At 43.6% G+C, this 25,528-nt stretch overlaps 1 protein-coding gene across 1 annotated transcript; it reads left to right on the plus strand.

Moving 5' to 3' along the window:
- Window positions 1-208: 208 nt before the first annotated feature.
- On the plus strand, window positions 209-25,509 carry ranbp9 (RAN binding protein 9). The gene is made up of 14 exons (XM_079570146.1): window positions 209-836; window positions 3,510-3,621; window positions 5,973-6,025; window positions 8,786-8,953; window positions 12,773-12,795; window positions 13,797-13,981; window positions 14,289-14,401; window positions 15,694-15,802; window positions 18,644-18,777; window positions 20,668-20,812; window positions 21,027-21,145; window positions 22,740-22,891; window positions 23,828-23,939; window positions 24,769-25,509. Exons 1-14 carry the CDS (start codon window positions 620-622, stop codon window positions 24,897-24,899), a joined length of 1,773 nt encoding a protein of 590 aa, XP_079426272.1. The 5' UTR covers window positions 209-619; the 3' UTR covers window positions 24,900-25,509.
- Window positions 25,510-25,528: the final 19 nt, after the last annotated feature.

Below are 25,528 nucleotides of genomic sequence, written 5' to 3' on the forward strand. Positions count from 1 at the left end.
TCAAAGTACTAGTGTGCAGTGTTGTATCAAAGTACTAGTGTGCAGTGTTGTATCAAAGTACTAGTGTGCAGTGTTGTATCAAAGTACTTGTGTGCAGTGTGTTGTATCAAAGTACTAGTGTGCAGTGTTGTATCAAAGTACTGATGACATGATGACCACTGGAATGAGTGAGCCGCTCTGGACCAATCAGCGCTGAGCACAGCTCTCCAACAACAAACAAAAGATAGAGCTAACTGAGTCTGGAAAGGGGACAGCCGTTTACTCCCGACCAGCGCTATCCATCCGCCTGTGGACAAATGTTCAGCTGTTTCGCTTCGATCCACCGCCACAGTTCGCCTTGTTTACTTCAATCTGAGTGTCTGTCTTTGTGCTAGCTCATGTCAGTCTCTGCCCTTTGAGCGATCGCTATACCTTTACCACATTAGCTAGGTTAGCTCTGTGCTAACGGTGGCTAGCGAAGGCTCTGCCCATTCTCTACCACATTAGCAAGGTTAGCCGTGTGCTAACGGTGGCTCGCGAAGGCTCTGCTCAGTCTGTCTGCGATAAAAGCTGACAGTGACGGGGACACTGGCCTCGGGCTTGTGGTGACAAGCTCCGAGAGGTGAGTGGAGTGGTAAAGATGTCAGGACAGTCATCGGGCTGTGGGTTCCTCATGTCCGTGGTAGTTCACGGAGATTCAGCCCTCAACGAGCAGGAAAAGGAGCTCAACCAGCGACTACGGAGTCTGTACCCCGCAGTGAATGAGAACGAGACCCCGCTGCCTCGCTCCTGGAGCCCCAAAGACAAGTTCAGCTATATCGGCCTGTCCCAGAACAACCTCCGCGTCCATTACAAAGGTATGACACACATGAATAGTTTATTGAGGCTAACGCAGTTTAAGCCTGACTGTTAGCTGTGACAGAGGAGCAGGCTGCTGCGTCAGGCCTCTGTTCTCTGGGTAAACAACATCACATAACACGGTTTGGACTGGCCCGTGTCCTGTGTCCTGAAGGGAGGGCAACCATGGATGAAAAAACTACAAAATATAGCATTACGTGCATCAATTTGTACAAGGCACATTAAACACTTTCGTATATTGTATTTCGGTGAGAAGTGCACCTTAAGCCTCCCTGTCCGCCAGCAGAATGAAATCTAATGGTTGAAAGCACTTAACCAACACTGTGGACGCAGTACTAATGTTGGAGTAGCAGCACTGTCATGTGCATGTTCTTAGTGAGGACATCAGGGCTGTAGAGAAGGCCACATTCTCAACCTCGGAACACTACAAGGTTGTGTTTAGAGCTAGCGTTAGCTGTGCCAGGACTGCTTTACTGTAATGTTGACCATCACTGGCCACTACATCATCTTCTTCTTAAACTCTCCACCAACAATACTCATTATATGCCATATGCCCTTCCTGTTGAACCCTGTCTGAGGGGGTGCAGGGTTCCATCCAAGTTCCCACCTAATTCCAACTATATCATATCTTCATATCATTATCTTTTTGAAACCTCATAGATGTCACTGGTCAGCAAGGAGGCATGATCACCAAGGTATTCACTGGGAAACCTGGGGCAACTTTAACCCCTCCCCAGGAAGGATCCAGGAATCATCCTCAACAGATGTCCAAGATTTCCCAAGCTCTTCTCTATTTGATTATTTGTCTGGACAGAGCATGGGCTTAGTTGCCCTGCATTAGAACCTGGCATGGGCCATTGATATAACAGTACAAATAATGTTATGTTATCATTCTGGGATTGTGGAGGTTTGCACCTTGTTTTGGTCAATCACACTCACCAACAAAGACACAAAACAGCAAACTTTAAACAAATCAGTCCATGTGTTTGTGATCTCACAAAAACAGCAAGAAGTCACTTACAGTCACAAATGCACTCTCATTATTAGTGTACTAGTTACTGGTCGTAAGGCAGGCCAGGTGTCTTTCCCAAGGCACTGGGATTTGATCTGTCAACCTGCTGATCCGCTGAAAAATGCTCGAACTACTCCGCTGCTGTTGGGGGCTGGCCGCCCTGTCAAAGTGGTAGAAGAAGCACTAGGAGGGCTGAGTGATTAATCAACTTTCAATTTATAATTCTATGAATGAGAAAATCGATTAGAGAAATCACAGTAAGTCAGGTCAGTACAATTCTATAGTCAACTGTGACCTATTTAAATAACTAATTTCAATTATGCCAGTTGGAAGTAGGAACCAAAGGGAAGTGGATTCAAAAAGTGCCTGCTCCTGGATTGTAGCAGGATCTAGTGGAAAAGCATAACGTAGAATGTGGACTATATTTAAGAAGCTATGGGAAAAGCCATCCGTGCAGAGTGAAACCTCTGCATTTCTTCACAGGCAAAAAGCAAATTACATTAGAAACTAAATCATTTGTCCTTTTTATGAAAGAACAAATATGCTTTTTATGAGTGATTTAAGAATTTGTGGAAGAATGAGCTCTATATAAACTGATTTCAGAGGTCATTTGGCTCAGCCTCCGGGAGAAGTGCTGCTTTGACCAGTTACCACAGCAGGCTTGAGATCAGCGGGGACTAAGGACACCTGTCTAATGCCAACTACAAAAGAGATTTGTTTGTGTGTGCATACGTCATTGAGTTTAGTACCACGGTTTCTGCATCTGAGCCCCTCACAGTGCACACTCCTGACACCAAGACAACTACATCAGTTTCACTAAAATCAAACCACAGACCCTTCATGTGTCACAGCACCACCCACCAAATCTACTCTTTAAGCCAAGATGCACGAGGGCACACGCCTTTTGTACCGGAAGTTCTCAAATCACATGAATCCACAAGAAAAGCCCTGAAGTGTTGTCAGCTCTGTCATGTCCAAAACAGTCGGTTACATTGCCACATTCTGCATTTAAAACATGTGCACGGTGCCACACACCTAATCCATATGACACAGGACTTAACGTGTAATGTGCCGGTACCATATAAGGCTAGTGAAAAAGCGCCGCAGTTAAGCTAACAGACTCAGCTGCTACAGTGGCAATAAATGTCTGAGCCAAACTCTCACTTTGCAAACAAGTGCACGGATGCACATGCTTTTTCTGGAATGGGATTGGCCAATAGACCTGCCAATTAAAAAGCACAACACAATTATCAAGATGGACCTGTATGAAGATTTAATTCAAGTAGGATTGTTTGTACCTGCCTAATCTCAAACGATCCACTGCCTTCATGACATTCCTGGTTAACGGGCCCACCTGTTGTAATACTGGCACTCAAACTATGTTGTTGTTGAAATGAACAATACACACAAATGAATATAAATTACAACAAAACAAACCATGGGTAGATGAGGGGGAAGCACACAATTATTGCATTACAATTGTTCTCCGTACTTATGTTCCATTTTAAACTCTATTATATATTTATGATTATTTGTTATTATTTTTAACGTACATAATTGGTTATTAAAGCAGAGGCAGCAGTAATAGTATTTTATTCTTGTTGTTGTGGTCCTGCGCCAGTGTGAGAAATGGGGTTTTTGATTTTGTCTTGTCACTCAGGTCATGGCAAAACTCCTAAAGACGCTGCGTCAGTGCGAGCCACACACCCCATCCCTGCAGCCTGCGGAGTCTACTACTTTGAGGTGAAGATCATCAGCAAGGGCCGCGACGGGTAAGACCCCTGCCTCTTTCTGTTCTGTTTTGGATCATGAGGAGTAGGGATGCACCCATCTGATACTGACTGGTATTGGATATCTCAGCTGATCCTGGAAAAACTACAATACCGGCTATCGGTTCCAAATAGCTGATACTGAACCGATACCTGTTTTGGCTCTCACCGTTTTAAAAGCGCAACTTTCACTAACTTAATCTAAGAAAAGGCCGTGCTCTACCTCCACAAATGTGTTTTTTGAGCAGCTCAAAGAAGTGTAGCTAGCAGCAGCATGCTAATGCCAACCACAACTCAGTGTTAATTTAGGTTATGATTAACTGGTATAACTTATTTGTAAAGCACAAGTTGTAATGATAAGATCACTTAATGTTGTGAGTTGTTTTAAAGTGGACATATGCAAAATCGACCTTCTTTGAGCTTTAAACCATGTTAATGTTTCCTTGTCAAAGACGGACCTGGAGCAGTATTTCACTGCATTCACTTAGTTTGGAGTATTCCTCTGGCTAAGCTGTCTCACTTAGCTGTTTCTTCTTCGAAGGTGTCCACACTTCGTTCTCTATTTTCTGGATACAATTGCGTCATTGTTGAAACAAAACTCCACATTTTAAAAGCCTATAATCCAACATGACGGTGCTGAGCCGTTCTGCTCAGAGTTTAAACCATGGCGTAAACTAGACTTCAGTGTGAAGTTTAGTTTTTGAATAGGTTATTACTACAGCTGCCAGCAGGAGGAGCCCTAGTCAAGGTCTTCACCAACACATGTTTCTGCTTTGCTGGAAAAGAATGGATACAAAGTACATTGCGCTAAATATGAATAAAGGATAATTACAACGGGGTATTTGGATCGAACCAAAAATCGCTTACCTGTGTTTGTAGCTCCTCCAGTGTGTCAGTGTCTGGCACAGACTGTTACTAAGCTGCTCCTCTTCCTGAAATCAACTCTTTAGCTTTAAGCTCTGTTTACGTCTTAATTATTACAGTTTAATCACAATCCACCTTTTGTTGAAAGTTATTAGCCTTGTTCAAATGTAAAACTATGCGCATCAGAGGTTACATGAAAGGAAAATTCTCAGTCATTTACAGTATATTCTTAGCTTTGATGGAAAATCAAGCCGTAATGTAAGTCCAAACGCAGCACTGCCCCCTCTCTGTGGCCTCTTGACTCCTAAAGCAGCTACGACACTTTGCATTTTCGCACAGCAACTTGACAGCCTTTTACTGCATCTATGGCCAACATAATGCACTCTCACATTGGAGCTGAGCGTGCATGGATTTGGATGAAAAGGACGAAGCCAGGACAGGGACTGGGTGAACTGCTGAATATTGTCCTCTTCACCCTTTGTGTGTCTTAAACATGTAGCCGAAATAGAGGAAACGCAAATGACAAGATCCAATTTGGCATTTCTAATGTGAAATAATCGCCTTAATACCTGAATAAGTCGTCCTCTTTGAGACCTTTACGCGCGAGTTTAACACATTTGTTCCAAAATTCACATTCCATTATTCTGTTCCGAAATCATGTTTAGTTTAGCTCTTAACATAAATAATTGGTATATCGCATTAAACGCCTAAAAAAAAAAGAAGCGTATGAGAGATGAATTAATGGGGGATAAAAATGGCTCATGACAGATTTTTTATGACCCTGTCTGTTAAAATGTTAAAATGACGGAGATAAATTATCTCTAGCGAAGCCACAAAGCCTTTATTTCTTTAGAATCAAAGAGAATTGATGACCATGAAATCAGAGGAATTGTCAATGGCCCTGATATTGATAAAATCTTATCAATTGCCATCCCTATTACTGTGTTAATTTTGTTAAACAATACAATTGTGGACAATGGTTCAATACAATGGAAAAATAAGACGACGTTATTTATTATAGCAATTTCTTTTAAATGAACGTCTCGTGCTCGTGAGATCTGTATCTCGGCCCACCCTTATGAGCCTCCTAAAATAATAAGATTTTGGTCAAGAAAAGTCCAGCTGTCCTTAAATGTTAAATGATTTTCTATTCCGTTTATTAGTGGAAAACCTCTTGATATGTAACATCTCGCTTGTAAGATAAGACAAGACTTCAATGATCTCACAAATTGAGATATTCCCTTGTTACAAAAGAAGACTGTTCAGTGTTCACTTATCACTAACATCAGCTACTTTTAAGAAAGTCTTGCATAATCGTGGGTGTCGATAGATAATCAAACCCCAGTATCTGCATCAGAAGCAAAAAAGCTGGATCGCTGCATCTCTGAGGATGACCTAAGCAGTGATCGCCCATGGTGAATGATCTGTGTTCTCCTGTGTTCTCCCCTGTTCTAATACTGAGATGATGTGTGGGGGCTTCTGTGTTTCAGGTACATGGGCATTGGCCTGTCTGCTCAGGGCGTCAACATGAACAGGCTGCCCGGTAAGAGGACACTGCTCTGGGTGTGGTTGCACCGCCGACCCTCCTCCTGGGTCTTTGTCTTGTCTCTCACTGTGCTCACGATTTTAATAAGCAGCATGCCTCACTACACTGACTTATGCTCTACGTTCAACACATGGATAGGTACTACTGTGGGAAAAAAAGACATTTTCTGATGTCTGCTTAGTCCTGAGTCGGCATTTAAGAAAGTTGCTTGTTTTTTCTTCAGCTGAAATAAAGACTTTGTGCTGTAAAGACAGTGAACCAGAGCCACAGCCTGTGATCTTCTTCGCGTTGTCAGTGTGTCCAGTGGGTTAAGATCAGACGTGGGAGTCCGCATGTGTGGGAGCGTTCTGTGGAGAATTTAACTCCTGATAAAACTCTTACTTGTGAATGAAAACGAGGGCACGTGGCTCAGACAGCGCTGCTCAAGTTTGCACAATGATCAGGTGAGAGTATTGTCGTCTCACGGTGGAGACGTTCACTGGTAACATCAGCTCTAAAGAAATGACCACCATAGCAGCCAAATCGGTTGTTCCCATATGTAAAATGTCCCTTATCTTGTTTAATAATGTGTTTTATCTATTGTAATCTAAAAGGCCCCTATGGACAGGTGTTGAAAATTAGCACATGTTCTATAACACTTAAAACAATGCATCTGGTTTGTCCAGTTTGGGGGTCACTGCCCCGAGTGCCCCAATGACCACGGGCACCACTGATGCCTTCACCCTCCAGGTTTTCTCCAGCTCTTCTCTGAGCCCCTGGTATTTCTCTAGTTTCTCGTGTTCTTTTTTCCTGATGTTGAAGTCGCTTGGTATTGCTATGTTGACCACAACGGCTTTCCTCTGCTCTTTGTCCACCACCACAATGTCCGGTTGGTTCATTACCATTCTGTCCGTCTGTATCTGGAAGTCCCACAGGATCTTGGCTCGGTCATTCTCTACCACCTTTGGAGGTGTTTCCCACTTTGACCTTGGGGTTTCCAGCCCATACTCTGCACAGATGTTCCTGTACACTATACCAGCCACTTGGTTATGGCGCTCCATGTAAGCTTTCCCTGCAGCATCTTACACCCTGCAGTTATGTAAAGCTGGATTGTCTCATTGGCCTCTTTGCACAGTCTACACCTGGGGTCTTGTCTGGTGTGATAGATCTGGGCCTCTATTGCTCTGGTGCTCAAGGCCTGCTCCTGTGCAGCCATGATGAGCCTCTGTGCTGTCCTTTAGTCCGGCTCTGTCTAGCCATTGGTGGATTTCTGTATATCCGCCACTTCAGTTATGTTTCGCTGGTACCTGCCGTGTATGGGCTTGTCCTCCCATGACGGGACCTCCAGCACCTCATCTTCTGTTCCCCATTGTCTGAGACATTCACTGAGCACGTCATCTGTTGGAGCCTTGTCCTTGATGTACTTTTGGATCTTGGATGTTTCATCCTGGATAGTGGCTCTCACACTCACTAGTCCTCGGCCTCCTTCCTTACGGCTAGCGTACAGTCTCAGGGTGCTGGATTTGGGGTGGAACCCTCCGTGCATGGTTAGGAGCTTTCGTGTCTTAACATCTGTGGTCTGTATCTCATCCTTTGGCCAGCTTATTATTCCTGCAGGGTATCTGATTACTGGTAGGGCGTAGCTGTTTATTGCCCGGGACTTGTTCTTGCCATTGAGCTGCTTCTTAGGACCTGCCTTACTCGTTGGAGGTATTTGGCCGTAGCCGCTTTCCTTGTCACCTCTTCGAGGTTGCCATTTGCTTGTGGGATTCCGAGGTACTTGTAACTGTCCTCAATGTCTGCTATTGTGCCTTCAGGAGCGAGACCCCTTCTGTGTGGACTACCTTCCCTCTCTTAGTATATATGTGTGTGTGTGTGTGTATATATATATATATATATATATATATATATATATATATATATATATATATATATATATATATATTAGGGCTGTCAACATTAATCGCATTAATCGGAAAAATAATTAATTGCGATTAATTTAATTAATCACAATTAATTTAATTATCCTATTTCAACAAAAAACATTTTAATTTTGTCCTTAGATTTTACTTCATGAACCTAAAAGTTTGCAGTTTCTGTCCAAAAGGTTCAGCACAAAAGAAAATGTCTCTAAAAAGTGAGTTATCAATCCCGGGATCTTCTGAAATGGATGAAGATCCCGGTTATCAGCTGTTGGGCTTTTCACATAAATGAAACTGTGGATTTGGTCAATGAAATGTGCAATCAGTAATCACGTGCTTTAAATGTAAGTGTTTTATGTTGGATAAGGATTAAAAATGAATATAATTATTAGAAAAAAAATTAACTGCGATTAATCGCATTGAATCGCGATTAAAAAATTAATCTATTGACAGCCTTAGTGTGTGTGTATATGTGTATATGTATATGTTTATTTATTGCCTTCAGTTTCAAGTTCATCGCTCACATTAACTGATGTGTAACATATTCTCTGCTTTCAAGTAAATATATGCCTGCAGGAATTGAGCAGCAAGGGCTGAATGACCAAATATATGGCATTGAGATTTTTTAAAGATTAGCAAGTTGTATTTTACATTTTACATTCACAATACAACCAGGAACATTACTGTGAGCATGATATGACATAATAAAACACCTGATTAGTAAGGACTAAAGCAGCAAATGTATACTGTGGGAGGAAAAATTTGGCCATAACATCCATCTGAGCTCCTTTTTGTTTAGGTAGTTCTTGCAAGTGCTTGTGTACTGACATAGTGCTGACCTCTGCTTTGACTCCAGGCTGGGACAAGCATTCATACGGTTACCACGGAGATGACGGCCACTCCTTCTGCTCCTCTGGCACTGGCCAACCGTATGGCCCCACCTTTACAACGGGTGACGTGATTGGCTGCTGCGTCAACCTGATCAACAACACCTGCTTCTACACGAAGAACGGCCACAGTCTAGGTATGTACAAGACACATGTTGTAGCTTAGCCCGGAGTTTAGCATGGTGTTGGATTTACTACAGACCGAGGCAGAAACAAGCACTGGTTTTAACAGAGGAAAACCACTCTGTGTGCTAATAAAACACACCGGCCTTAGTACAGTCACAGAGAGACAGTCGCTGGTGTTATATGATAAGATTAGCCTTTATTGATCTCACAATGCAGAAATAATTCACATGTTACATTCAGCTGCCAGAAACACTCAGGGTGTCCAGAATAGGCAGGACATGTGCAAACAATTAAAGGTAAATTAGGTAAATAGAGCTATCATATATACAATGAATAGCAAAAAGGTTTAAGGGGTAAAAAGTAGGAACAATAGCAAAAGCACTAGCAGTGTAGGCTTACAGTCATAGTGCAAGTGGTTGATAAAGTGAAGCAGATATAGAGATTATTGCACGTTATTTATGAACAGTCGCCATGGAGTTGTGTGAAATGCTGCGTAATTGGCCGCACCGCACGGGAGGCGGACACGGAACGAGTGACCCAATTTTATGAATTAGCAATTTTCCATGTCGTTGATTTTTTTCAGAAATAAATCAGATGAATTAGATTCATCGCTCGGCCCTAATTCACATATTCAAGTCACTTTGAGAAGACCTTGATTCTGACCTACTTTCTCTCGTCTGCACTGGCTTAGATTCGAGAGTCTTTCATCTGACACTTATCAGTATTGAATTTGACGGTTGAAAATAACGTCATATAACAGGGGTCTAGACTTTTTCACCACGAACACTGGTGTAACCTATTGTTTCAGTCGCACTGAAGTGCACCAAGTCACACACACAGTCCAGAAAGTTTAGAGTGCAACATTAAACGGGCCATTATGGTAGTAGTCACACTGGCTTCTTACTGTACTGACTCGTATACATTTCTCAAACAAGCAGCTAGGGATGGGTACCGAACCCCGGTATCATAACGACCCCGGGGCCCACGTGTGCTGGTCCACCCGGACCGATAAGCTCCATCCTTACCAGTCTTCTAAACGGGGCCGCTGCATTGACGCATTAACCACGTGCGCTCAAATAGGCACTAAAAAGGTTCTCTGTGCTCTACGGGATGCATTCACTGCGTCGCATCCGTTCATCCCCACTACCCGCATGAGAGCGCCCGGTGTCGGATCATCCTACCTCCCTCCACAGCCGTGTGCGCAACCGCTTGCGTGGCCGTGTGCGCAGCCGTGTGCGTGGCCGCGGCGGGACATGTGCATGTGTGGGAAGGACACGCGGTGTTGTTAAAAATTCATAACTTGTTATTATTATTCTCTCAGAAACCCCCAAAGCAATTCTGAAAGATGAGGACCAAGACCATTAGACATTTAAAAAACATTAGAAGTGTCGTCAGGACACGAGCTGATCTTCTTTTTGGGAAGCAGGGCATTACAGTAGTCGATACGACTGGTGATAAAAGCATGCATTAGCGTCTCCGTGTTGGCCCGAGAGAGAATGGGGCGGACTCTTACTATGTTCTTTAGATCTTTGTGATATTCTTAATGTGTGGAATAAACGCCAGCTCAGAGTTAAAGATCACACCCAGGTTCTTCACCTGTGAGGAAGGATTAGTAGACAGTGACTGTTAGTGATGCACAGGTTGTGGGTTGCACTGCGGCCTGCCCGCGGTTCGGGTCGGGTCGTGAAATTCTCCTTTGATCACGGGGCGGGTTGGGGCGGGTCGAAAAATGCCGGTAGCGGGCACTCTATGCCTCTGTACGTGCATTCATTGAATTCAGTCACAACTTATTCCGTCATCTTTACAGCAGGTTGGCGTAATTATACGGTGGATTTTCATAAAACAAGCAATGTTTTGCAGCTTGTTATCCAGAGAACGCTTTTGTGGAGCTCATGTCTCCTATTTCCCACGATATGTGCGACTGTGTGTGACTTTGCGTTAGGCCTACCTCTGCTCTCTTCCTCTCTCTCCCTCTTGCACAGCACTCTTCGGAGGGAGAGAGAGAGACTGAGCGAGCGTGCGAGGGTATGACACGCCGGGCCCGGTACTGTTCATGCGGATCACCTTTGTAACGCGTAATTTTTTGAATGGTTGCGGGAATGCGGGTGCAACCGCGGGTGCGGGGCGGGTTGTAAAAATAGAACAATGTTGCGGGGCGGGGCGGGTTAGAACCTGCCCCAAATGCGGGACCCGCGGGTTAAAAAAAACCCTGATCCGCGCATCACTAGTGACTGTAGTTTGGGTAAAAGTCTCTCTCTCTGGGCCTCAGGGCCGATGATTAACATTTCAGTTTTGTCCTGGTTAAGCTGGAGAAGATTTTCTGCCATCCAGGATTTGATATCTAAAATGCAGTTAAAAAGTGCATCCATTGACCTGGTGTCATCAGCAGAGGTGGGCGACTCGACTGAATTTTCGGGACTTGAGACTTACTTGACCAAAGCTCCAAAAAGACTTGACTTGATTTGGGACTTGCTGTTTGGCCTCAAGTCCAAGTTAAGTCTCAAGTCACAATGACTCTCAATGACTTGCTGTGACTTTATAGTTATTATTTATTTTAGTGAAAGTGCTGAAAGATCAGGATTAATTTCGTAAGCGCTGATTAATGACAAACATCTTGGGGGCTTTTTGGTGTTCTCAGGAAAGTTTAGAGACTATTTTCCGCAGCCACACACAGCCCAGTGACAGCAGGGGCGAATCAGAGTATACAGGGGCTGGGGCATTAGAGGGGAACCACTGCCAGAAAAACTGCCAGAAACAAACAAAAATGAAAAATATTATTTTATACTTATCTTTCAGACTGCAGGGAAAAGCAACTAATGTTTAAAAGACTGTTTCCATTTTTTTTAAGTAGGCCCCCCAGGCCCGCTTACTTAAAATACATATTAATTAGACTTTAAATCCAAATGAGAAAGCATTTTATATTTTCAAATAGATACATTTTGAAAAGAAGAATTAGGCTTAAAGCAGTACTAAGTAACGTGTTTACCTTAATAAATCCTTTCCGTAGTCCCTGTGGGGGTAATACAAGTGTTTATGGGATGATTGGAGGGTCTTTCATCGCCCCCTGGTGTCTCTGGCCAGAAAACCATGTTTGCAACTTGACTGCCACCGGTCCGGAGAAAGCAATACACACTAATGGAATCACGAAGAAGAAGCTAACATGCTAACGGGCAAAGCTAACTGCGGGCTAACGTCACTTTAAACAGTATTTACAGCCAAGTTTGAGTGAAAAAAAAATACTTCCGTTGTATAATTGGATGCACAGTAACCCTCTCTCCCTTCGCCTTTCCTGTCAGCGTAGTATTTACTCTCCAAGACAATTAATAAGTTAAAAAAATCGTAACTTGCTACTACACCTGCAGTTGCGCTTATGGCCTCTAGGGGGAAGAGTTACTAAGTACTGCTTTAACGCTGACGTTTGTAACTTGAGGTGACTTGCCGGCTAAAGACAGGCTTGACTTGACAAAAGCTATGACTACTTGATCCCATGAACAATTGACTTGGACTCGGGACTTGCAGTTAGTGACTTACTCCCACCTCTGGTCATCAGGAGACATAAGTGCAGCTTTGTGTCAATTAAAACTAATTAGTGACAAATGTTGTGCGGGTGTTCAGAGAGGCTTACCCGTCTGCATCTGTTGCAGACGACCCAAGCTCCTCGCTTTCTCTTCCCCTCTCTCGCTTCTGCTGATGAAGAGCTATTGGAGAAAATGAACGAATTTACGCACAAGCTCTGATAGTCACATATGCAAACACTTACGCTTGGAGGCCTATATAGGGCATTTCAGTATGTCAGTGTGTGTACTAATGTGCTTGTGTTGTTTCTGCAGGTATCGCCTTCACAGACCTTCCAGTAAGTACCTTCATTTGCACCATCCCTCAATCAGCTGTTTGTCCTACACCGGGCCCACAACAGGTGTCTTTCCACATAGAGGCGCATATCAGCCGAATGGCTCTTTCACCCGCTTTGTCGAGCTTTTCCATAACAAAGGCCAGGGCCAAACCGGTCTGACCAGGTATAGGTTTTGGAACCGACCTCTGGCTGTGGCCAAAGCGCGCTAGTCCGTGTCTGATGTGACGAGAACAGACTCTGGCCTCTGATTGGCAACGATAGAGTGGACAGCCCTCACTATTAGCACGCAGGTCATATGGATTTAATATTTCACAACTAAACATCATACCACTGTGCTAAAAGGGGATTTTGCCGATAATAGCATTTAGCCGCTGTTAGCGCAGCTTTAGCTGATGTTAGCATAACATTTGCATGTAGCTTACCTTCATAGTTGTATTTTAGCAGTTTCTTTTCTGTTTTAATACAGCTTGGCTCCTCTGAATGATTCCATAAGTCCCACCAGAGGGCGGTATTTGTCCACATTTGTTCTCATTGCGGCTCTTAAAACCTTTAATGACGATCTGTACAGTGTGCTCCTCTGTGGGGCGCCTCCCACAACAAATGCGGGTGTGTGTGTGGTGGAAACAGAAGTGCGGGGTACGTGCACGTAGATGGCGAGCGCGGTCGGGTCGGTGCTTTGTGGAATGCCGGCTAGCATGCCCGCACAGGGCCCACACCAGGCCCACCTGTTCTATCTTTATATGGAGGGTGTACCATGGGCAATGGATCTTTGGTAGAGATATGGCTCTTTTTTCCAATGGTCTATAATATTGCATTTTTAATTTTATTATGTAAAATATATTGAAATAATCTTGCAACCCTAGCTAAACGCCATGTAACATTCCTGGGGGTCCCGACCACACATTGGGAACCACTGTGCTACAGAAAACAATATGTAGGATTTCTGAAGCATTCCACTCTTAAGATCAATGATGAGCGCTGTGTGGTCATTGTGTCTCCAGCCGAACCTGTACCCCACAGTGGGCCTGCAGACCCCGGGCGAGGTGGTGGATGCTAACTTTGGTCAGCACCCGTTTGTGTTCGACATCGAGGACTACATGAGGGAGTGGAGGACCAAGATCCAGGCGCAGATTGAGCGCTTCCCCATTGGAGAGCGGGAGGGCGAGTGGCAGGCCATGATACACAAGTCAGTCTGCTTTCCACCTTCACAAACACTTTCATACATATTTTTTTTGACACCTATACTAGCATATTTGTCATATAGACCCATAAAACTGTTTCATTGCATAAAATTCTATTTCTTTAGAATTTCTTTTTTTTTTTTTTCCTGACAGCATACTGGTGTCATTTAATTGTACCCAGCCCTACTTATAAACATCTGTTTATAAGACAAAAGAGAAAATGTGTGTAATTGAGTTATTATCCTATACTTGACGTACTTTTGAACATTTTCTTTCTATCAGTTATGCTTGTAATTCCCTCTCTGTCCACAGGATGGTGGCGTCCTACCTGGTGCACCACAGTTACTGTGCCACTGCAGAGGCCTTCGCCAAATCCACAGAGCAGGCAGTGCATGAGGAGCTGGCATCCATCAAAAACAGGCAGAGTAAGGCCGTTTATTTCACTTCAGGCTAAATCTTCCAGCTTGGTATGTGACCAAATCCTGCTTGAGGTCTGGAGCGGTGTATCGGCTTTATTCACAAAATGATTTGTCAAACTATAGTCACCAGTTTGACATCATCCTCTAAGGCAGTTGTTCCCAACCTTTTTAACCTAAATCCCCTCCCAGTCCAAAACTGTGACCCCACAAATGTACTGAAACATAATTGGCAGTACGCATTTATGTCAAGCAAATAAAAGGAAATTGGAGTGTTTCATGCACCTGTAATCATTTGTCTGTCATAGTGGATAATTTTTAACCATTAAATTTGCTTAATCAATATCACTTATGACCTGACCCTCTGACCAGACAAAGTTCCGGGTAGAGGTTGAACAATATGTTTTCGCCCATACCTATATCTAGTGATGCACGATAATGCCAGTTTGACCCGATAACCGCTAATTTCCCATGTGCCGATACCGGTAACCAATAATGACAGCCATAATTATGTATATATATTTGCACTTTATTTTGTGACATAAATCAATGTAACAGTTCACAGTTCTACCCAAAATGTTTAAACTCTACCAAAAAATATACAAGTGTATTAAAATACATCACTAATAAGTTTTACTTTACTACATCTCCATCTTTTTCTTAAAGCTCAGGGTTTTTACTGTTCCATCATCTGAGCAGATCTGTTTCTGCTCATCTGTGTCACATCTTCTTAGTATTTTTCTTTTTTGTTGATTTCATACTAATGAATTCTTGGATGCACTGGTGGATGAACAGAATATTTCACTGAGTCTGAGGTGTGTTTGTTTTTTTTCCCCTCCCCTGCCATTTAGTGCGGTGCCGCTGTAACCTGTCGCTGACATGAGAGAGAAGTGATGCCTGTGCCTGTGACAGATTTAAGTTAGCATTGCGCATTAAGTAGATAAGATAGCACATTTGTGCGTTGTACGGCCAAAAAAAAAAAAAAAAACACGAGCTGCGTGGCTCATTTGATCAATGTAAAACTTCTCTCGCTAGTGCTTTGACCGCAGGGCTATCGTCTTTATTTTATCAGAAATACAAAGATAATACATCAGTTCAAGACCCGCTCTGTTCGAGTGTTTAAACTTATGTGAGCATGGGTCTGCGGTTCGCATTGAAGGCGCATTGAGTTGCCTTGTGTACGAAATGCATGGTATAAATAAAGTTGCAGCTGATAGTAAGCGTTGTTTAAATGTTGTGTATACTGACTCTGGTTGTAAATGTGTTCCATAAAAACTGACACTGATGCCTTTGGCCTACAGAGATCCAGAAGCTGGTGTTGTCAGGGCGGATGGGAGAGGCCATAGAAACCACCCAGCAGCTCTACCCCAGTCTCTTAGAGAGAAACCCAGACCTGCTCTTCATGCTCAAGTTAGTCCCACACACAGTGACGTCTGGGCTTAGGGGTTTCCTACACATTATGTACGTTTTGATTAACTTATCATGATCGATGCTTCAATCAACAGAATTTTGTGAGGACACACTGTATTTTGGCATTTTAAAGCAGTGGATCCAAACCTTTGTTCCTTGAAACCCCCATTATGCATGTTGCCTTTAGCAATAACTAGGAGACCCCCGCCGGAGGAGCGAAGGAAATAGTTGAGGAGTAAGACCATGCTGTGCCACGAGCTGCAGCCTATCAGGTCGAGGCGTGCTACATGGAAACACACTCATATTTACAGTAACTTATTTCACATTTCACATGGTTACCAGTTTGTACCTCGTGATCTCAAAACATGACCATCTTTCAACCATTTCTTGAAGTTAAATTCAAATGAGTTGTTCTGAGTTCAGCTTCTTCACTTGATTTCACACTTAAAGAGTTAATTTATTTAGAATTTTATATCAATTTCATACTGTGTGTCATCATTTGAGCCGAATAAATGTTTAAAAAAAAAAATAGATCTCCTATGACCTGGCCCTCTGACCAGACAAGGCTCCAGGACCCCCTGCAGGCCCAGACCCCTTCTATGCTTATACGCCGATTAGGGATGTTGGTTGGGAATCTACAGTGGTATGCATAAGTATGGGCCCCCTTTAACTATTCGACATTTTGCCACACTATGGACCATAAACATAAATATATTTAATTGAAATTTTATGTGTGAAGTGAAGTGAAAGTGAAATTTATACATGATTTAGATTTTTATTTTATTTTATAAAAACTGCACTAAAAGGAAAGGGGTATTGATACTTTTGCACACCCCACTTTTTAAGCAACTGCCTTCAGAAGTTTCCTGATGATTTGTGAATGATCACCTGTTGACCCAATGACTAAATAGAGTCTACCTGTGTGTAATCTAATGTCAGTTCAAATACAGCTGCTCTGTGGTCTCAGAGGTCTGTTAAGAGACTATTGTGGAGCAGAAGCATCATGAAGTCCAAGAACACACCAGAATAAAGTTACTGAGAAGTATAAAGCTGGGTTAGGTTATAAAAAGATTTCCAAAGCTTTGAACATCTCTCAAAGTACAGTTAAATACACCATCCAGGAATGGGAAGAGTCTGACATCACTGTAAACCTACCAAAACCCGGCCGTCCTCCTCAACTTACTGACCGAACACTGACCACAGCTGTTACCAAGAAGCCTATGATGACCCTGGATGAACTGCAGAGAGCTACAGCTCAGGTGGGGGAAACTGTCCACGGAACAACTATTAGTCGAACACTGCATAAACCTGTCCTTATGGCAGAGTGGCATTTTTAAAAGGAAACCATGATAAGTCCGTTTTGTGTTTGCTAGAAGCCACATGGGGGACACAGCAACATGTGAAGAAGATGCTTTGGTCGGATGAGACCAAAATGGAACTTTTTGGCCTGAATACAAAATGTTTGGTGTAAAAGTAACATTGCACATCACCCTGAAAACACCATCCCCACTGTCAAACATGGTGGTGGAGCATCAGGCTCTGGGGGGACTTTTCTTCAGCAGGGACAGGGAAGATGGTTGGAGTCGATGGGAAGGGCCAAATATAGGGAAATCTTGGACACAAACATTTTGGAGTCTGCAAAAGACTTGAAACTGGGGCGGAGGTTCACCTTCCAGCAACAACGACCCTAAACATAAAGCCCGGAAAAACGTATCCATGTGTTAGAAAGTCAAAATCCAGACCTAAATCCAATCGAGAATCTGTGGAAAGATCTGAAAACTGCGGTTCACAAGCGCTCTCCATTTAATCTAACTGAGCTTGAGCTGTTTTGCAAACAAGATGTGCAGGACTGGTAGAGACAAACCCCAACAGACTTGCAGCTGTAACTGAAGCAAAAGACAGTATTAACTCGGGGGAATAGATACTTTTGCACATGCCACTTTCATTTTTTTATCCATTAAAAAAAGTTCAAAATCTTGTATAAATTTCACTTCATGATTGTGTGTCACTTAGTGTGCGTCTTTCATATTACATTTCAATTAAATTTATTTGTTTGTGGTCCATAGTGTGGCAAAATGTTAAAAGTTAACGGGGGACGGATACTTATGCAACACACAAAGGGCCCGATCTTGTGCATCAAAACGGAGACGATAGCGTGACATTTTGCGCTCAGTCGGAGCGCACTTTGTGATCTTGCCACTCCAGACTTAGCGCATTTTAGTGGGTGGAGACACAGACATTTTCCTCCAACCAGATCGACTCCGTGTCCAGGAGAGTGGTTGTGTGGGATGAACATGTGCTTTTGTTTTGCTTCGCGTTCACGCCAAGCGCGGGCCGATCCGCGCCACAGCGGACGCTGTAGCTCTTTTTCTCTGGAGACGTGAACATCGTTTAGCTCACGATGGGGTAAATAAAGTTTTTAGTTTGACCTGTGAGAGCCTAAGGCTTAAGAAAGAACGCAAGACAGCGCAATGTAAACGAGGAAGTGAATGTCAGCTGTGTTTCCATCAGTGCAGTCACCTCCTCTTGTGACGCCCCCTCACAGGTGGCGGAGGCGAATGGCGCATATAGCGCAGCCACTCGGAAAATAATTCGCCAAGAGCCTGCGCCGCCCCGTGCGCCGCCACAAGATCTGGCCCTAAGTGTATAAGTGTATATGGGTCGATTTGCCAATTAATTCTGAGGAGTTTCAATCATCGTGGGGTTGTGTCATGGTTAGGATCAATGTCCCACTACACCCATAGAGGACCGCTGTTGTAAGAAATGCTTTCCTCACCTTTGTCGTCTGCACAAAATGTCGGTAATTCTGCTCTGAGTCGTCTGTCCTCTGGTCTGTTGCAGAGTTCGCCAGTTCATCGAGATGGTGAATGGCACAGATAGTGAGGTGCGCTGTCTGGGCGGTCGCAGCCCCAAGTCTCAGGACAGTTACCCCGGCTCACCACGAAACTTCGGCAGCTCTCAGCCATACCTCACAGGTACCACTCTACCTTCCCTCCTGGAAACTGCCTTGTTTCTTTCACCTCTATGTCATTAGGAGGGGTGGGTAGAGTAGCCAAAATATTTACTCAAGATTAAAAAGCTACTTTGAGTACTGAGGAACTGTTTGAGCATAAAAGTTTAATTCAGTCGTGACATGAATTATGAGAAACAAAACATGGAATAATGTGAAAATTGTAATATTTTTGATGGTGTTACAATAAAAACATAAAATAATAATAACAATAATAATACATCAAATTTGCATAGCGCTTTTTTGGACACTCAAAGACGCTTTACATGGGGAATAAAACAAAACAAAAAAGGGGGTTTAGGATAAAGCTAGTTTGAACAGGTGGGTTTTAGCGAGTCAGCGTTTCTAATGGGCTGTGGGAGTGACTTCCTAATAATTATTATTAGGCTAATGATAAACAAGTGATCTTTATGAAACAAGCTGTAGGCCTAAACAGTGTATATAAAACATGGTATAGAAGCCCACATTAAAAGCTCTGTCAGGAGCCGGGGCAGGACTGCACGTCTGAGCAGTTTCCTCCGAGAGGGAACAGGTGTGCGGAGAGCTGACAGTCCGGACGGATTCATTAGATTCCGGTTGACTGAGACTGTAGTCTTGTTTCATGTTTAAATCACTAATGAGGATTATATGTGATGTGGCAATGCAATTCATGCTGTTAAACGTTTTCCAGTGCTGTATCATGTGCACCACCTCCTGTACGGTGCGCTCAAATTGATAAATGCCAAAATAGCCGGTGATTTTTGGTATACGTATACATATGCTCTGATTTCACTATACACAAGTTTGATAAATGAGGGCCATTGGCACTTGTTGTTTTAAATTTTACTTAAGTTAGAATACGGATACTTCACTTTAACATTACTCAAGTAGAAGTAAAAAGTACTGTATGAATAGAACTACAGTGGTCCCTCGCTATAGCGCGGTTCACTTTTCGCCGCCTCGTTGTTTCGCAAATTTATTTTTAGTGCAATTTTGCATGCTTTTTTACGGCGTATAGAACACCATACGCTCTTTGTGTTCTGTGTCCTGATTGGCTAGTCGCAGAGTGAGTCCTCCTCTCGCTGCACAGAGGATCTCTGTCAGCAGAGTCACAGCAACACAGGCCAGGCATGAGTGAGTGCACATTCACTTTCTCTGCACAAGAAACACAGCTAGCATGTGGCACTCGCCTGGGCTAAACACTCGCCTTCTGAAGCTGAAACTGCTACCATTAACTTTTAGTTTGAACAAACGCTCAGCGGAGACGAGAGCAGCTCACGATGTTTCTATACCCACGTCGGTAATGTGAATCTAAAAATCTTATTAGACAAAAAAATGGCACAGTGTTTACCATGTATAAGGGAGAACCCGTGTGAACTAGTGAGAAAATTGTACAGTGTATGGTGAGGGGTTTTACAGCCTTAAAACAAAAAAAATTAAATAAATAAAGCTCACCACTTTGCAGATTTCGTTAATTGCGGGTTATTTTTTGAACGTAACCCCTGCGATAAACGAGGGACCACTGTGCTTGTGAAAGTACAATTACTTCAAAAAGTTACTCAGACATGACAAATATAACCGAGTACTACCCTCCTCTGGTCATAAGCTTAAAAATTCAAATAAAAATCACTTTTCTTCCCAACATTTCTGCTTCACTGGAATAAAATGATCATTACCAAACTACCAATCTAAATGTCATATTTTATTTATTTTATTATTTATTATTAAGCATTAAAACTGTCATATGCACTTTAAGGCTCATGATACTGCGCAGATGTGACGGTTCAAATATGTGACAGGTGTTGTATGTAACTGTAACAACTCTTGAAACGGCCGTTTCCAGGAGCTCACTGACAAAGGCTGGTATGTGTTGTAGGGTTTGACAGTAACTGCTGTAATGGAGTGACGTCAAAGGCCCACAGCTCTCCTCACAGTCAAAAGCCCTGCCCGGGCCCCAGCACTGGCTCAGCTCCAGCCCTGGACATCAGTCTCAACGGCAGCCGCACACAGACCTTCTCCAGGTGACCTCACCGCTCACTCTGCTACAGCTCCATTGGCCTGTAGCTAAAACATGAATAAGAAAGATGGAATTAAACAAATCAACGCTAGCTTCAGTAGTTCCACAGTAAAACGCCTGTCTAAAGTAGAGGTTAAAGTTCTTTGTGTCTGGCCTAGCTTGGCAATGACCTGCTGATGTTTGCGACTGTGTACTGACCTGTCCTGGTTGTGTCTCAGTAATGATGTGGACATGGAGGTGGACCACTTCACCAATGGAGTGTCTGAACCAGCCAACGGCTTCCTGAATGGCAGCACCCGACACACCTTGGAGCCCGACGACTGCGACGCAGATATGGGTCAGTCCCCACCACCACGGCTTTAGCTCAGGAAAAGTCACCATTCAGTCCACAATGTTCTCATTTAAAGACCTCGAGAAGTATTTCATTTTAGCTCGCCCAGCCGACCCCAACTTTCTTTTTGATGAATACAGAAGTGATGTGCAATGCGTCATCCAAACAAGGAATTCAGTTCAATTCACTTTGCAGGTGCTTTATGTGTGAAAATATTGACAAAGGGTTAGATTTGTGTTACTTTCAAACCCTTGGTGCTAATAGACCTTTCGCCAAGCCCTTAGTTACTGTTGCTACGCCCGAGCAACAAATGGTCAAGCACGACTAGTGCAACAGATTGCCATGACGGGAAGAGACCCCGAGTGTGTCCATGACCTTTTTTTGAGCAATACCTCCGCAATACCTCCAGATCGAGCCAAAAGGGTTACAATATGCAGTGGATATTCAAGATATTAAACCAGGGGTCCTCAAACCTTTTTTTCTGGGGGCCACATTATCGTTCCTGACAGTGATGGGGGTAGTGCTGGGTTGGCTATAACATAGAATGGTATGACCCAGACCACAATGCTACAGGCCTCATTGTGAAGTAGAGATTACTTGCCTGGCACAGTCATCCCCACTACTCATAGTCCTGTGGTTCCCAAACCTTTTTTGCCCAAGTCAAAATCTCATAGCCCACCTATTGTGCCAAATAGCCTTTAAATCACGCCTTTTTCACTCATATCGTGTAACACAATAGTTCTGAAACTTTTGTGAGTTGTGAGCCCCCTACTGATGATTGAAAACACTGAATATCACATATATAATAAAATGTTATAAAAAATGTATCCATCCATTATTATAGTGAACTTATGAAGGTTTTCCACATTTAAACCATTTTTCCTCATCTGGGTTTTGAAAACTCAGTGTTTTGCGTTATGATCTTTAAAAACTGCCACACTTTCTTTACAGATGAGACAACCTTGCACTGAACAAAACAACAATCCACTGTCCACTGTTCTTTGAACACTATTATCTGTCAGCTTTTCGTTTGCTAGCCATTTTGCTCTTCTTAACACACAGTTCTCTGCACATGCCTTGTCTGTCACCGCCGCATATCAAGTGATGAAAATTCGTACCTCACACCTCCTGCACCATGCCTCTTTCTTTCCTCTCCCTCCTCTCTCAGTCCTTCGTGAGAATATCCAAACCCATGCACTCTCAGCTAGCTCCAATGTGATATCCATCGTAGCATTTTAAAACTGTTTAGTTTCCGTACAAAAAGCAAAGTGAAACCGCGCGGTGTTCAGCTTACCCAAGCCGCTCGCACAGTGCAAAAGGAAGCTGTGCGTGTACAACATTTATGTGTATGGGTGATAGGAAAGCAGGCAGTTCCACAAATGGCCACTAGAGTGTAGTAAAGGGCACGGCGTCTCAAGGAGGCATTTCAGACCATTGGATAGTAAAGTTAATGCCTATTTTTACAGTTTAGACTTGAAGCTTTTTTAAATTTAATTTAATTTTTTATTTGATTTATGCAACCACTGCTTGCTTTGTTTGTATGGAAGGCACGCCACTGGCGTGTGCTGTATGTTGACACACGTGTACCTTCTGTCCACAGAGGTGGAGTCTGTGCAGTCCAAAAGGCAGCTGTGCGGAGGCAGCCAGGCCGCCATCGAGCGCATGATCCACTTCGGCCGAGAGCTGCAGAGCATGAGCGAACACCTGCGGCGCCAGTGTGGCAAGAACTCCACCAACAAGAAGATGCTCAAGGTGCTGAGAGGACCACATGCAGTTGTAGAGATCAAAACAGACCATGACAGTGTGATTTCTTTCCTGCTCGTCGATTATTACTCATTTCCGTATTTTTCGCACCGTTAGTGCATTATCAATGATAATGTTTATTTTCAGAAATAAGGCGCACTGCAATACAAGGCGCATTAGTTAATCCTTGCTTACCTGTAAACCTAGGTGTGTAAACACAGCCTGAAATTGATGATGAAGATTTTTATGTGCGCCTTATAGTGCGAACAATACGGTACATCATTGTGATTGATAGGGTCCACCGTGAGCTCTTTTTAAGATTTTTATATGCATTAACAAAAAAACATGAAGAGGAAGCCATTAAACCTAAGCTAGTGGCGCCACATGTTTAGAAGATGGAATCAATCCTATATTTGGAGGCGTGCGACACGCACAGGCATTGATTTGACAGGAAGCCTCTTCTCCTTTGTGGCGCGGCAGAACGCTGCTGCTGCTGCTGGTGTGGCCACTCTTGCGTCATCGCCCCATCGCTTCGCTCGCAGGCTGTGTGGCCCCCGTGTCAGATGGTCAAGCAGAAGGTCTTACAACCTAAAGGATTTTCATTAGTTTATTCATAAATATAATTGATAATTGATCTGTAACATCATGACTAGACTTTATTGATCTCACAATGGAGATAAGAGGACCATTCCCTTTTTTACTCAGGGAAAGACGCTTTAAAGAAAGTCTCTTGGTATCGGTTAATATCGGATATCCCCAGATACTCAAACACCCCAATATCAGTATTGGAAGCAAAAAAGCTGGATTGGTGTATCTCTTGTCTTTAATCCATCAACATGAAGGAAATGAAAATCCATCAATGACAGACAATTGCTGGTTAAAGTAACTTCTGCACAAAAAGGCTTGAGTGTGACGTGCGTGTTTCTCTGTGGCGTTTGTGTTCAGGATGCCTTCAGTCTTCTGGCGTACTCGGACCCATGGAACAGCCCTGTGGGATACCAGCTGGACGCCATTCAGAGAGAGCCAGTCTGCTCCACGCTCAACAGTGCAATATTAGGCGAGTGTGTCTCAGTTTATATGCTCGGAGTTGCTTTTATCTGTTTTTCTTACAATACTTTGCTAAAATGTCCAATCACATTTTAAAAACTGTGCACAACTGAATAATCTCTGACTTTTTGGCATGTGCCCTTAATGGTCTAAAAGTGCCTCTGCAACTCCAGTTGGTCCTGGTTTCCAATCTTTAAAGTGTTCCTGAAACTACTCATTCATGAGTACTGAGGTTAAAGCTTTACTCTTCTGTCCCACACTGGTCACCTGCCCCCTTATTCTTCTGTCTGAGGTTAAAGCTTCACTCTCTGTCCCACACTGGTTGCCTGCCCCCCTTGATCTTCTGTCTAAGGTTAAAGCTTCACTTTTCTGGCCCACACTGGTCACCTGCCCCACTTCTTCTGTCTGAGGTTAAGCTTCACTCTCTGTCCCACACTGGTCGCCTGGCCCTTTGTTCTTCTGTCTGAGGTTAAATTTCACTCTTCTGTCCCACACGGGTCAACTACCCCCCTTGTTCTTCTGTCTAAGGTTACAGCTACACACTCTTGTCCCACACTGGTCACCTGGCCCTTTGTTCTTCTGTCTGAGGTTCAATGCCTAACTCTCCTGTCCCACACTGGTTGCCTGGCCCTTTGTTCTTCTGTCTGAGGTTCAATGCCTAACTCTCCTGTCCCACACTGGTCGCCTGGCCCTTTGTTCTTCTGTCTGAAGTTACAGCTACACACTCTTGTCCCACACTGGTCGCCTGGCGATTGTTCTTCTGTCTGAGGTTCAATGCTTAACTCTCCTGTCCCACACTGGTCACCTGGCCTCTGAACATGTGGTGTGTTTGTGTGCAGAGACCCACAACCTCCCGAAGCAGCCTCCTCTGGCCCTGGCCATGGGACAAGCCGCCCAGTGTCTGTCTGTGATGGCCCGCAGTGGCACGGGCTCCTGCGCCTTCGCCTCCGTGGACCACTACCTGCACTAGCCCTGAACTCACTGTCCCCCGCCCCCTCAGCAGCACCACGCGCCCCGCTGCCTCCCACCGGCCTGACGAAGACCCATGCCTGGGGGCCACAGGACCTGTCTCAGCTAATGTCATGATTACCTCAGTGTCAGAACAATGTCTTCTCCAAAGGTTGGGCTCATGTCACCATATAATACAGCGCTATGTTCAGACGTGTGCTTTTCAAGTGACATCTGAGGGCGGAGCTGCACTGTCTGAATTTACTTTAACTATTGTGCAGTTGTTTTGTGCTATTAAGAAATCCCTTTTCCCAAAAGCCTGAGTTGTTACAACTTTAACAGGAAATAAATCTCATTGAATTCACGAGTTAGCATTAGCTAACTGTTAGCATTAGCTAACTGGTTTATTTCTGTTATTGTCTCCTTTTATGGTGAAAAACTGAGGCCCACAAAATTTGTAGTTTTAATTAATATTCTGTTTTCTTTGTAGCTTTGTGTACTGTGCATTGCCATGGTTACTACTTACCTTCAAGTGATATCCCTGAAAACTATGATTGAACATTGGAGGTGGAGGGCAGATAAGAACTCCATAGTAAAGTCGGTTCTTTTAAATCAAACATCTGGATATTTCAACAGCAAACGCTGCCCAAA

The sequence above is a fragment of the Gobius niger genome, assembly GCF_951799975.1.
Source record: "Gobius niger genome assembly, chromosome: 13".
NCBI lineage: Eukaryota > Metazoa > Chordata > Actinopteri > Gobiiformes > Gobiidae > Gobius > Gobius niger.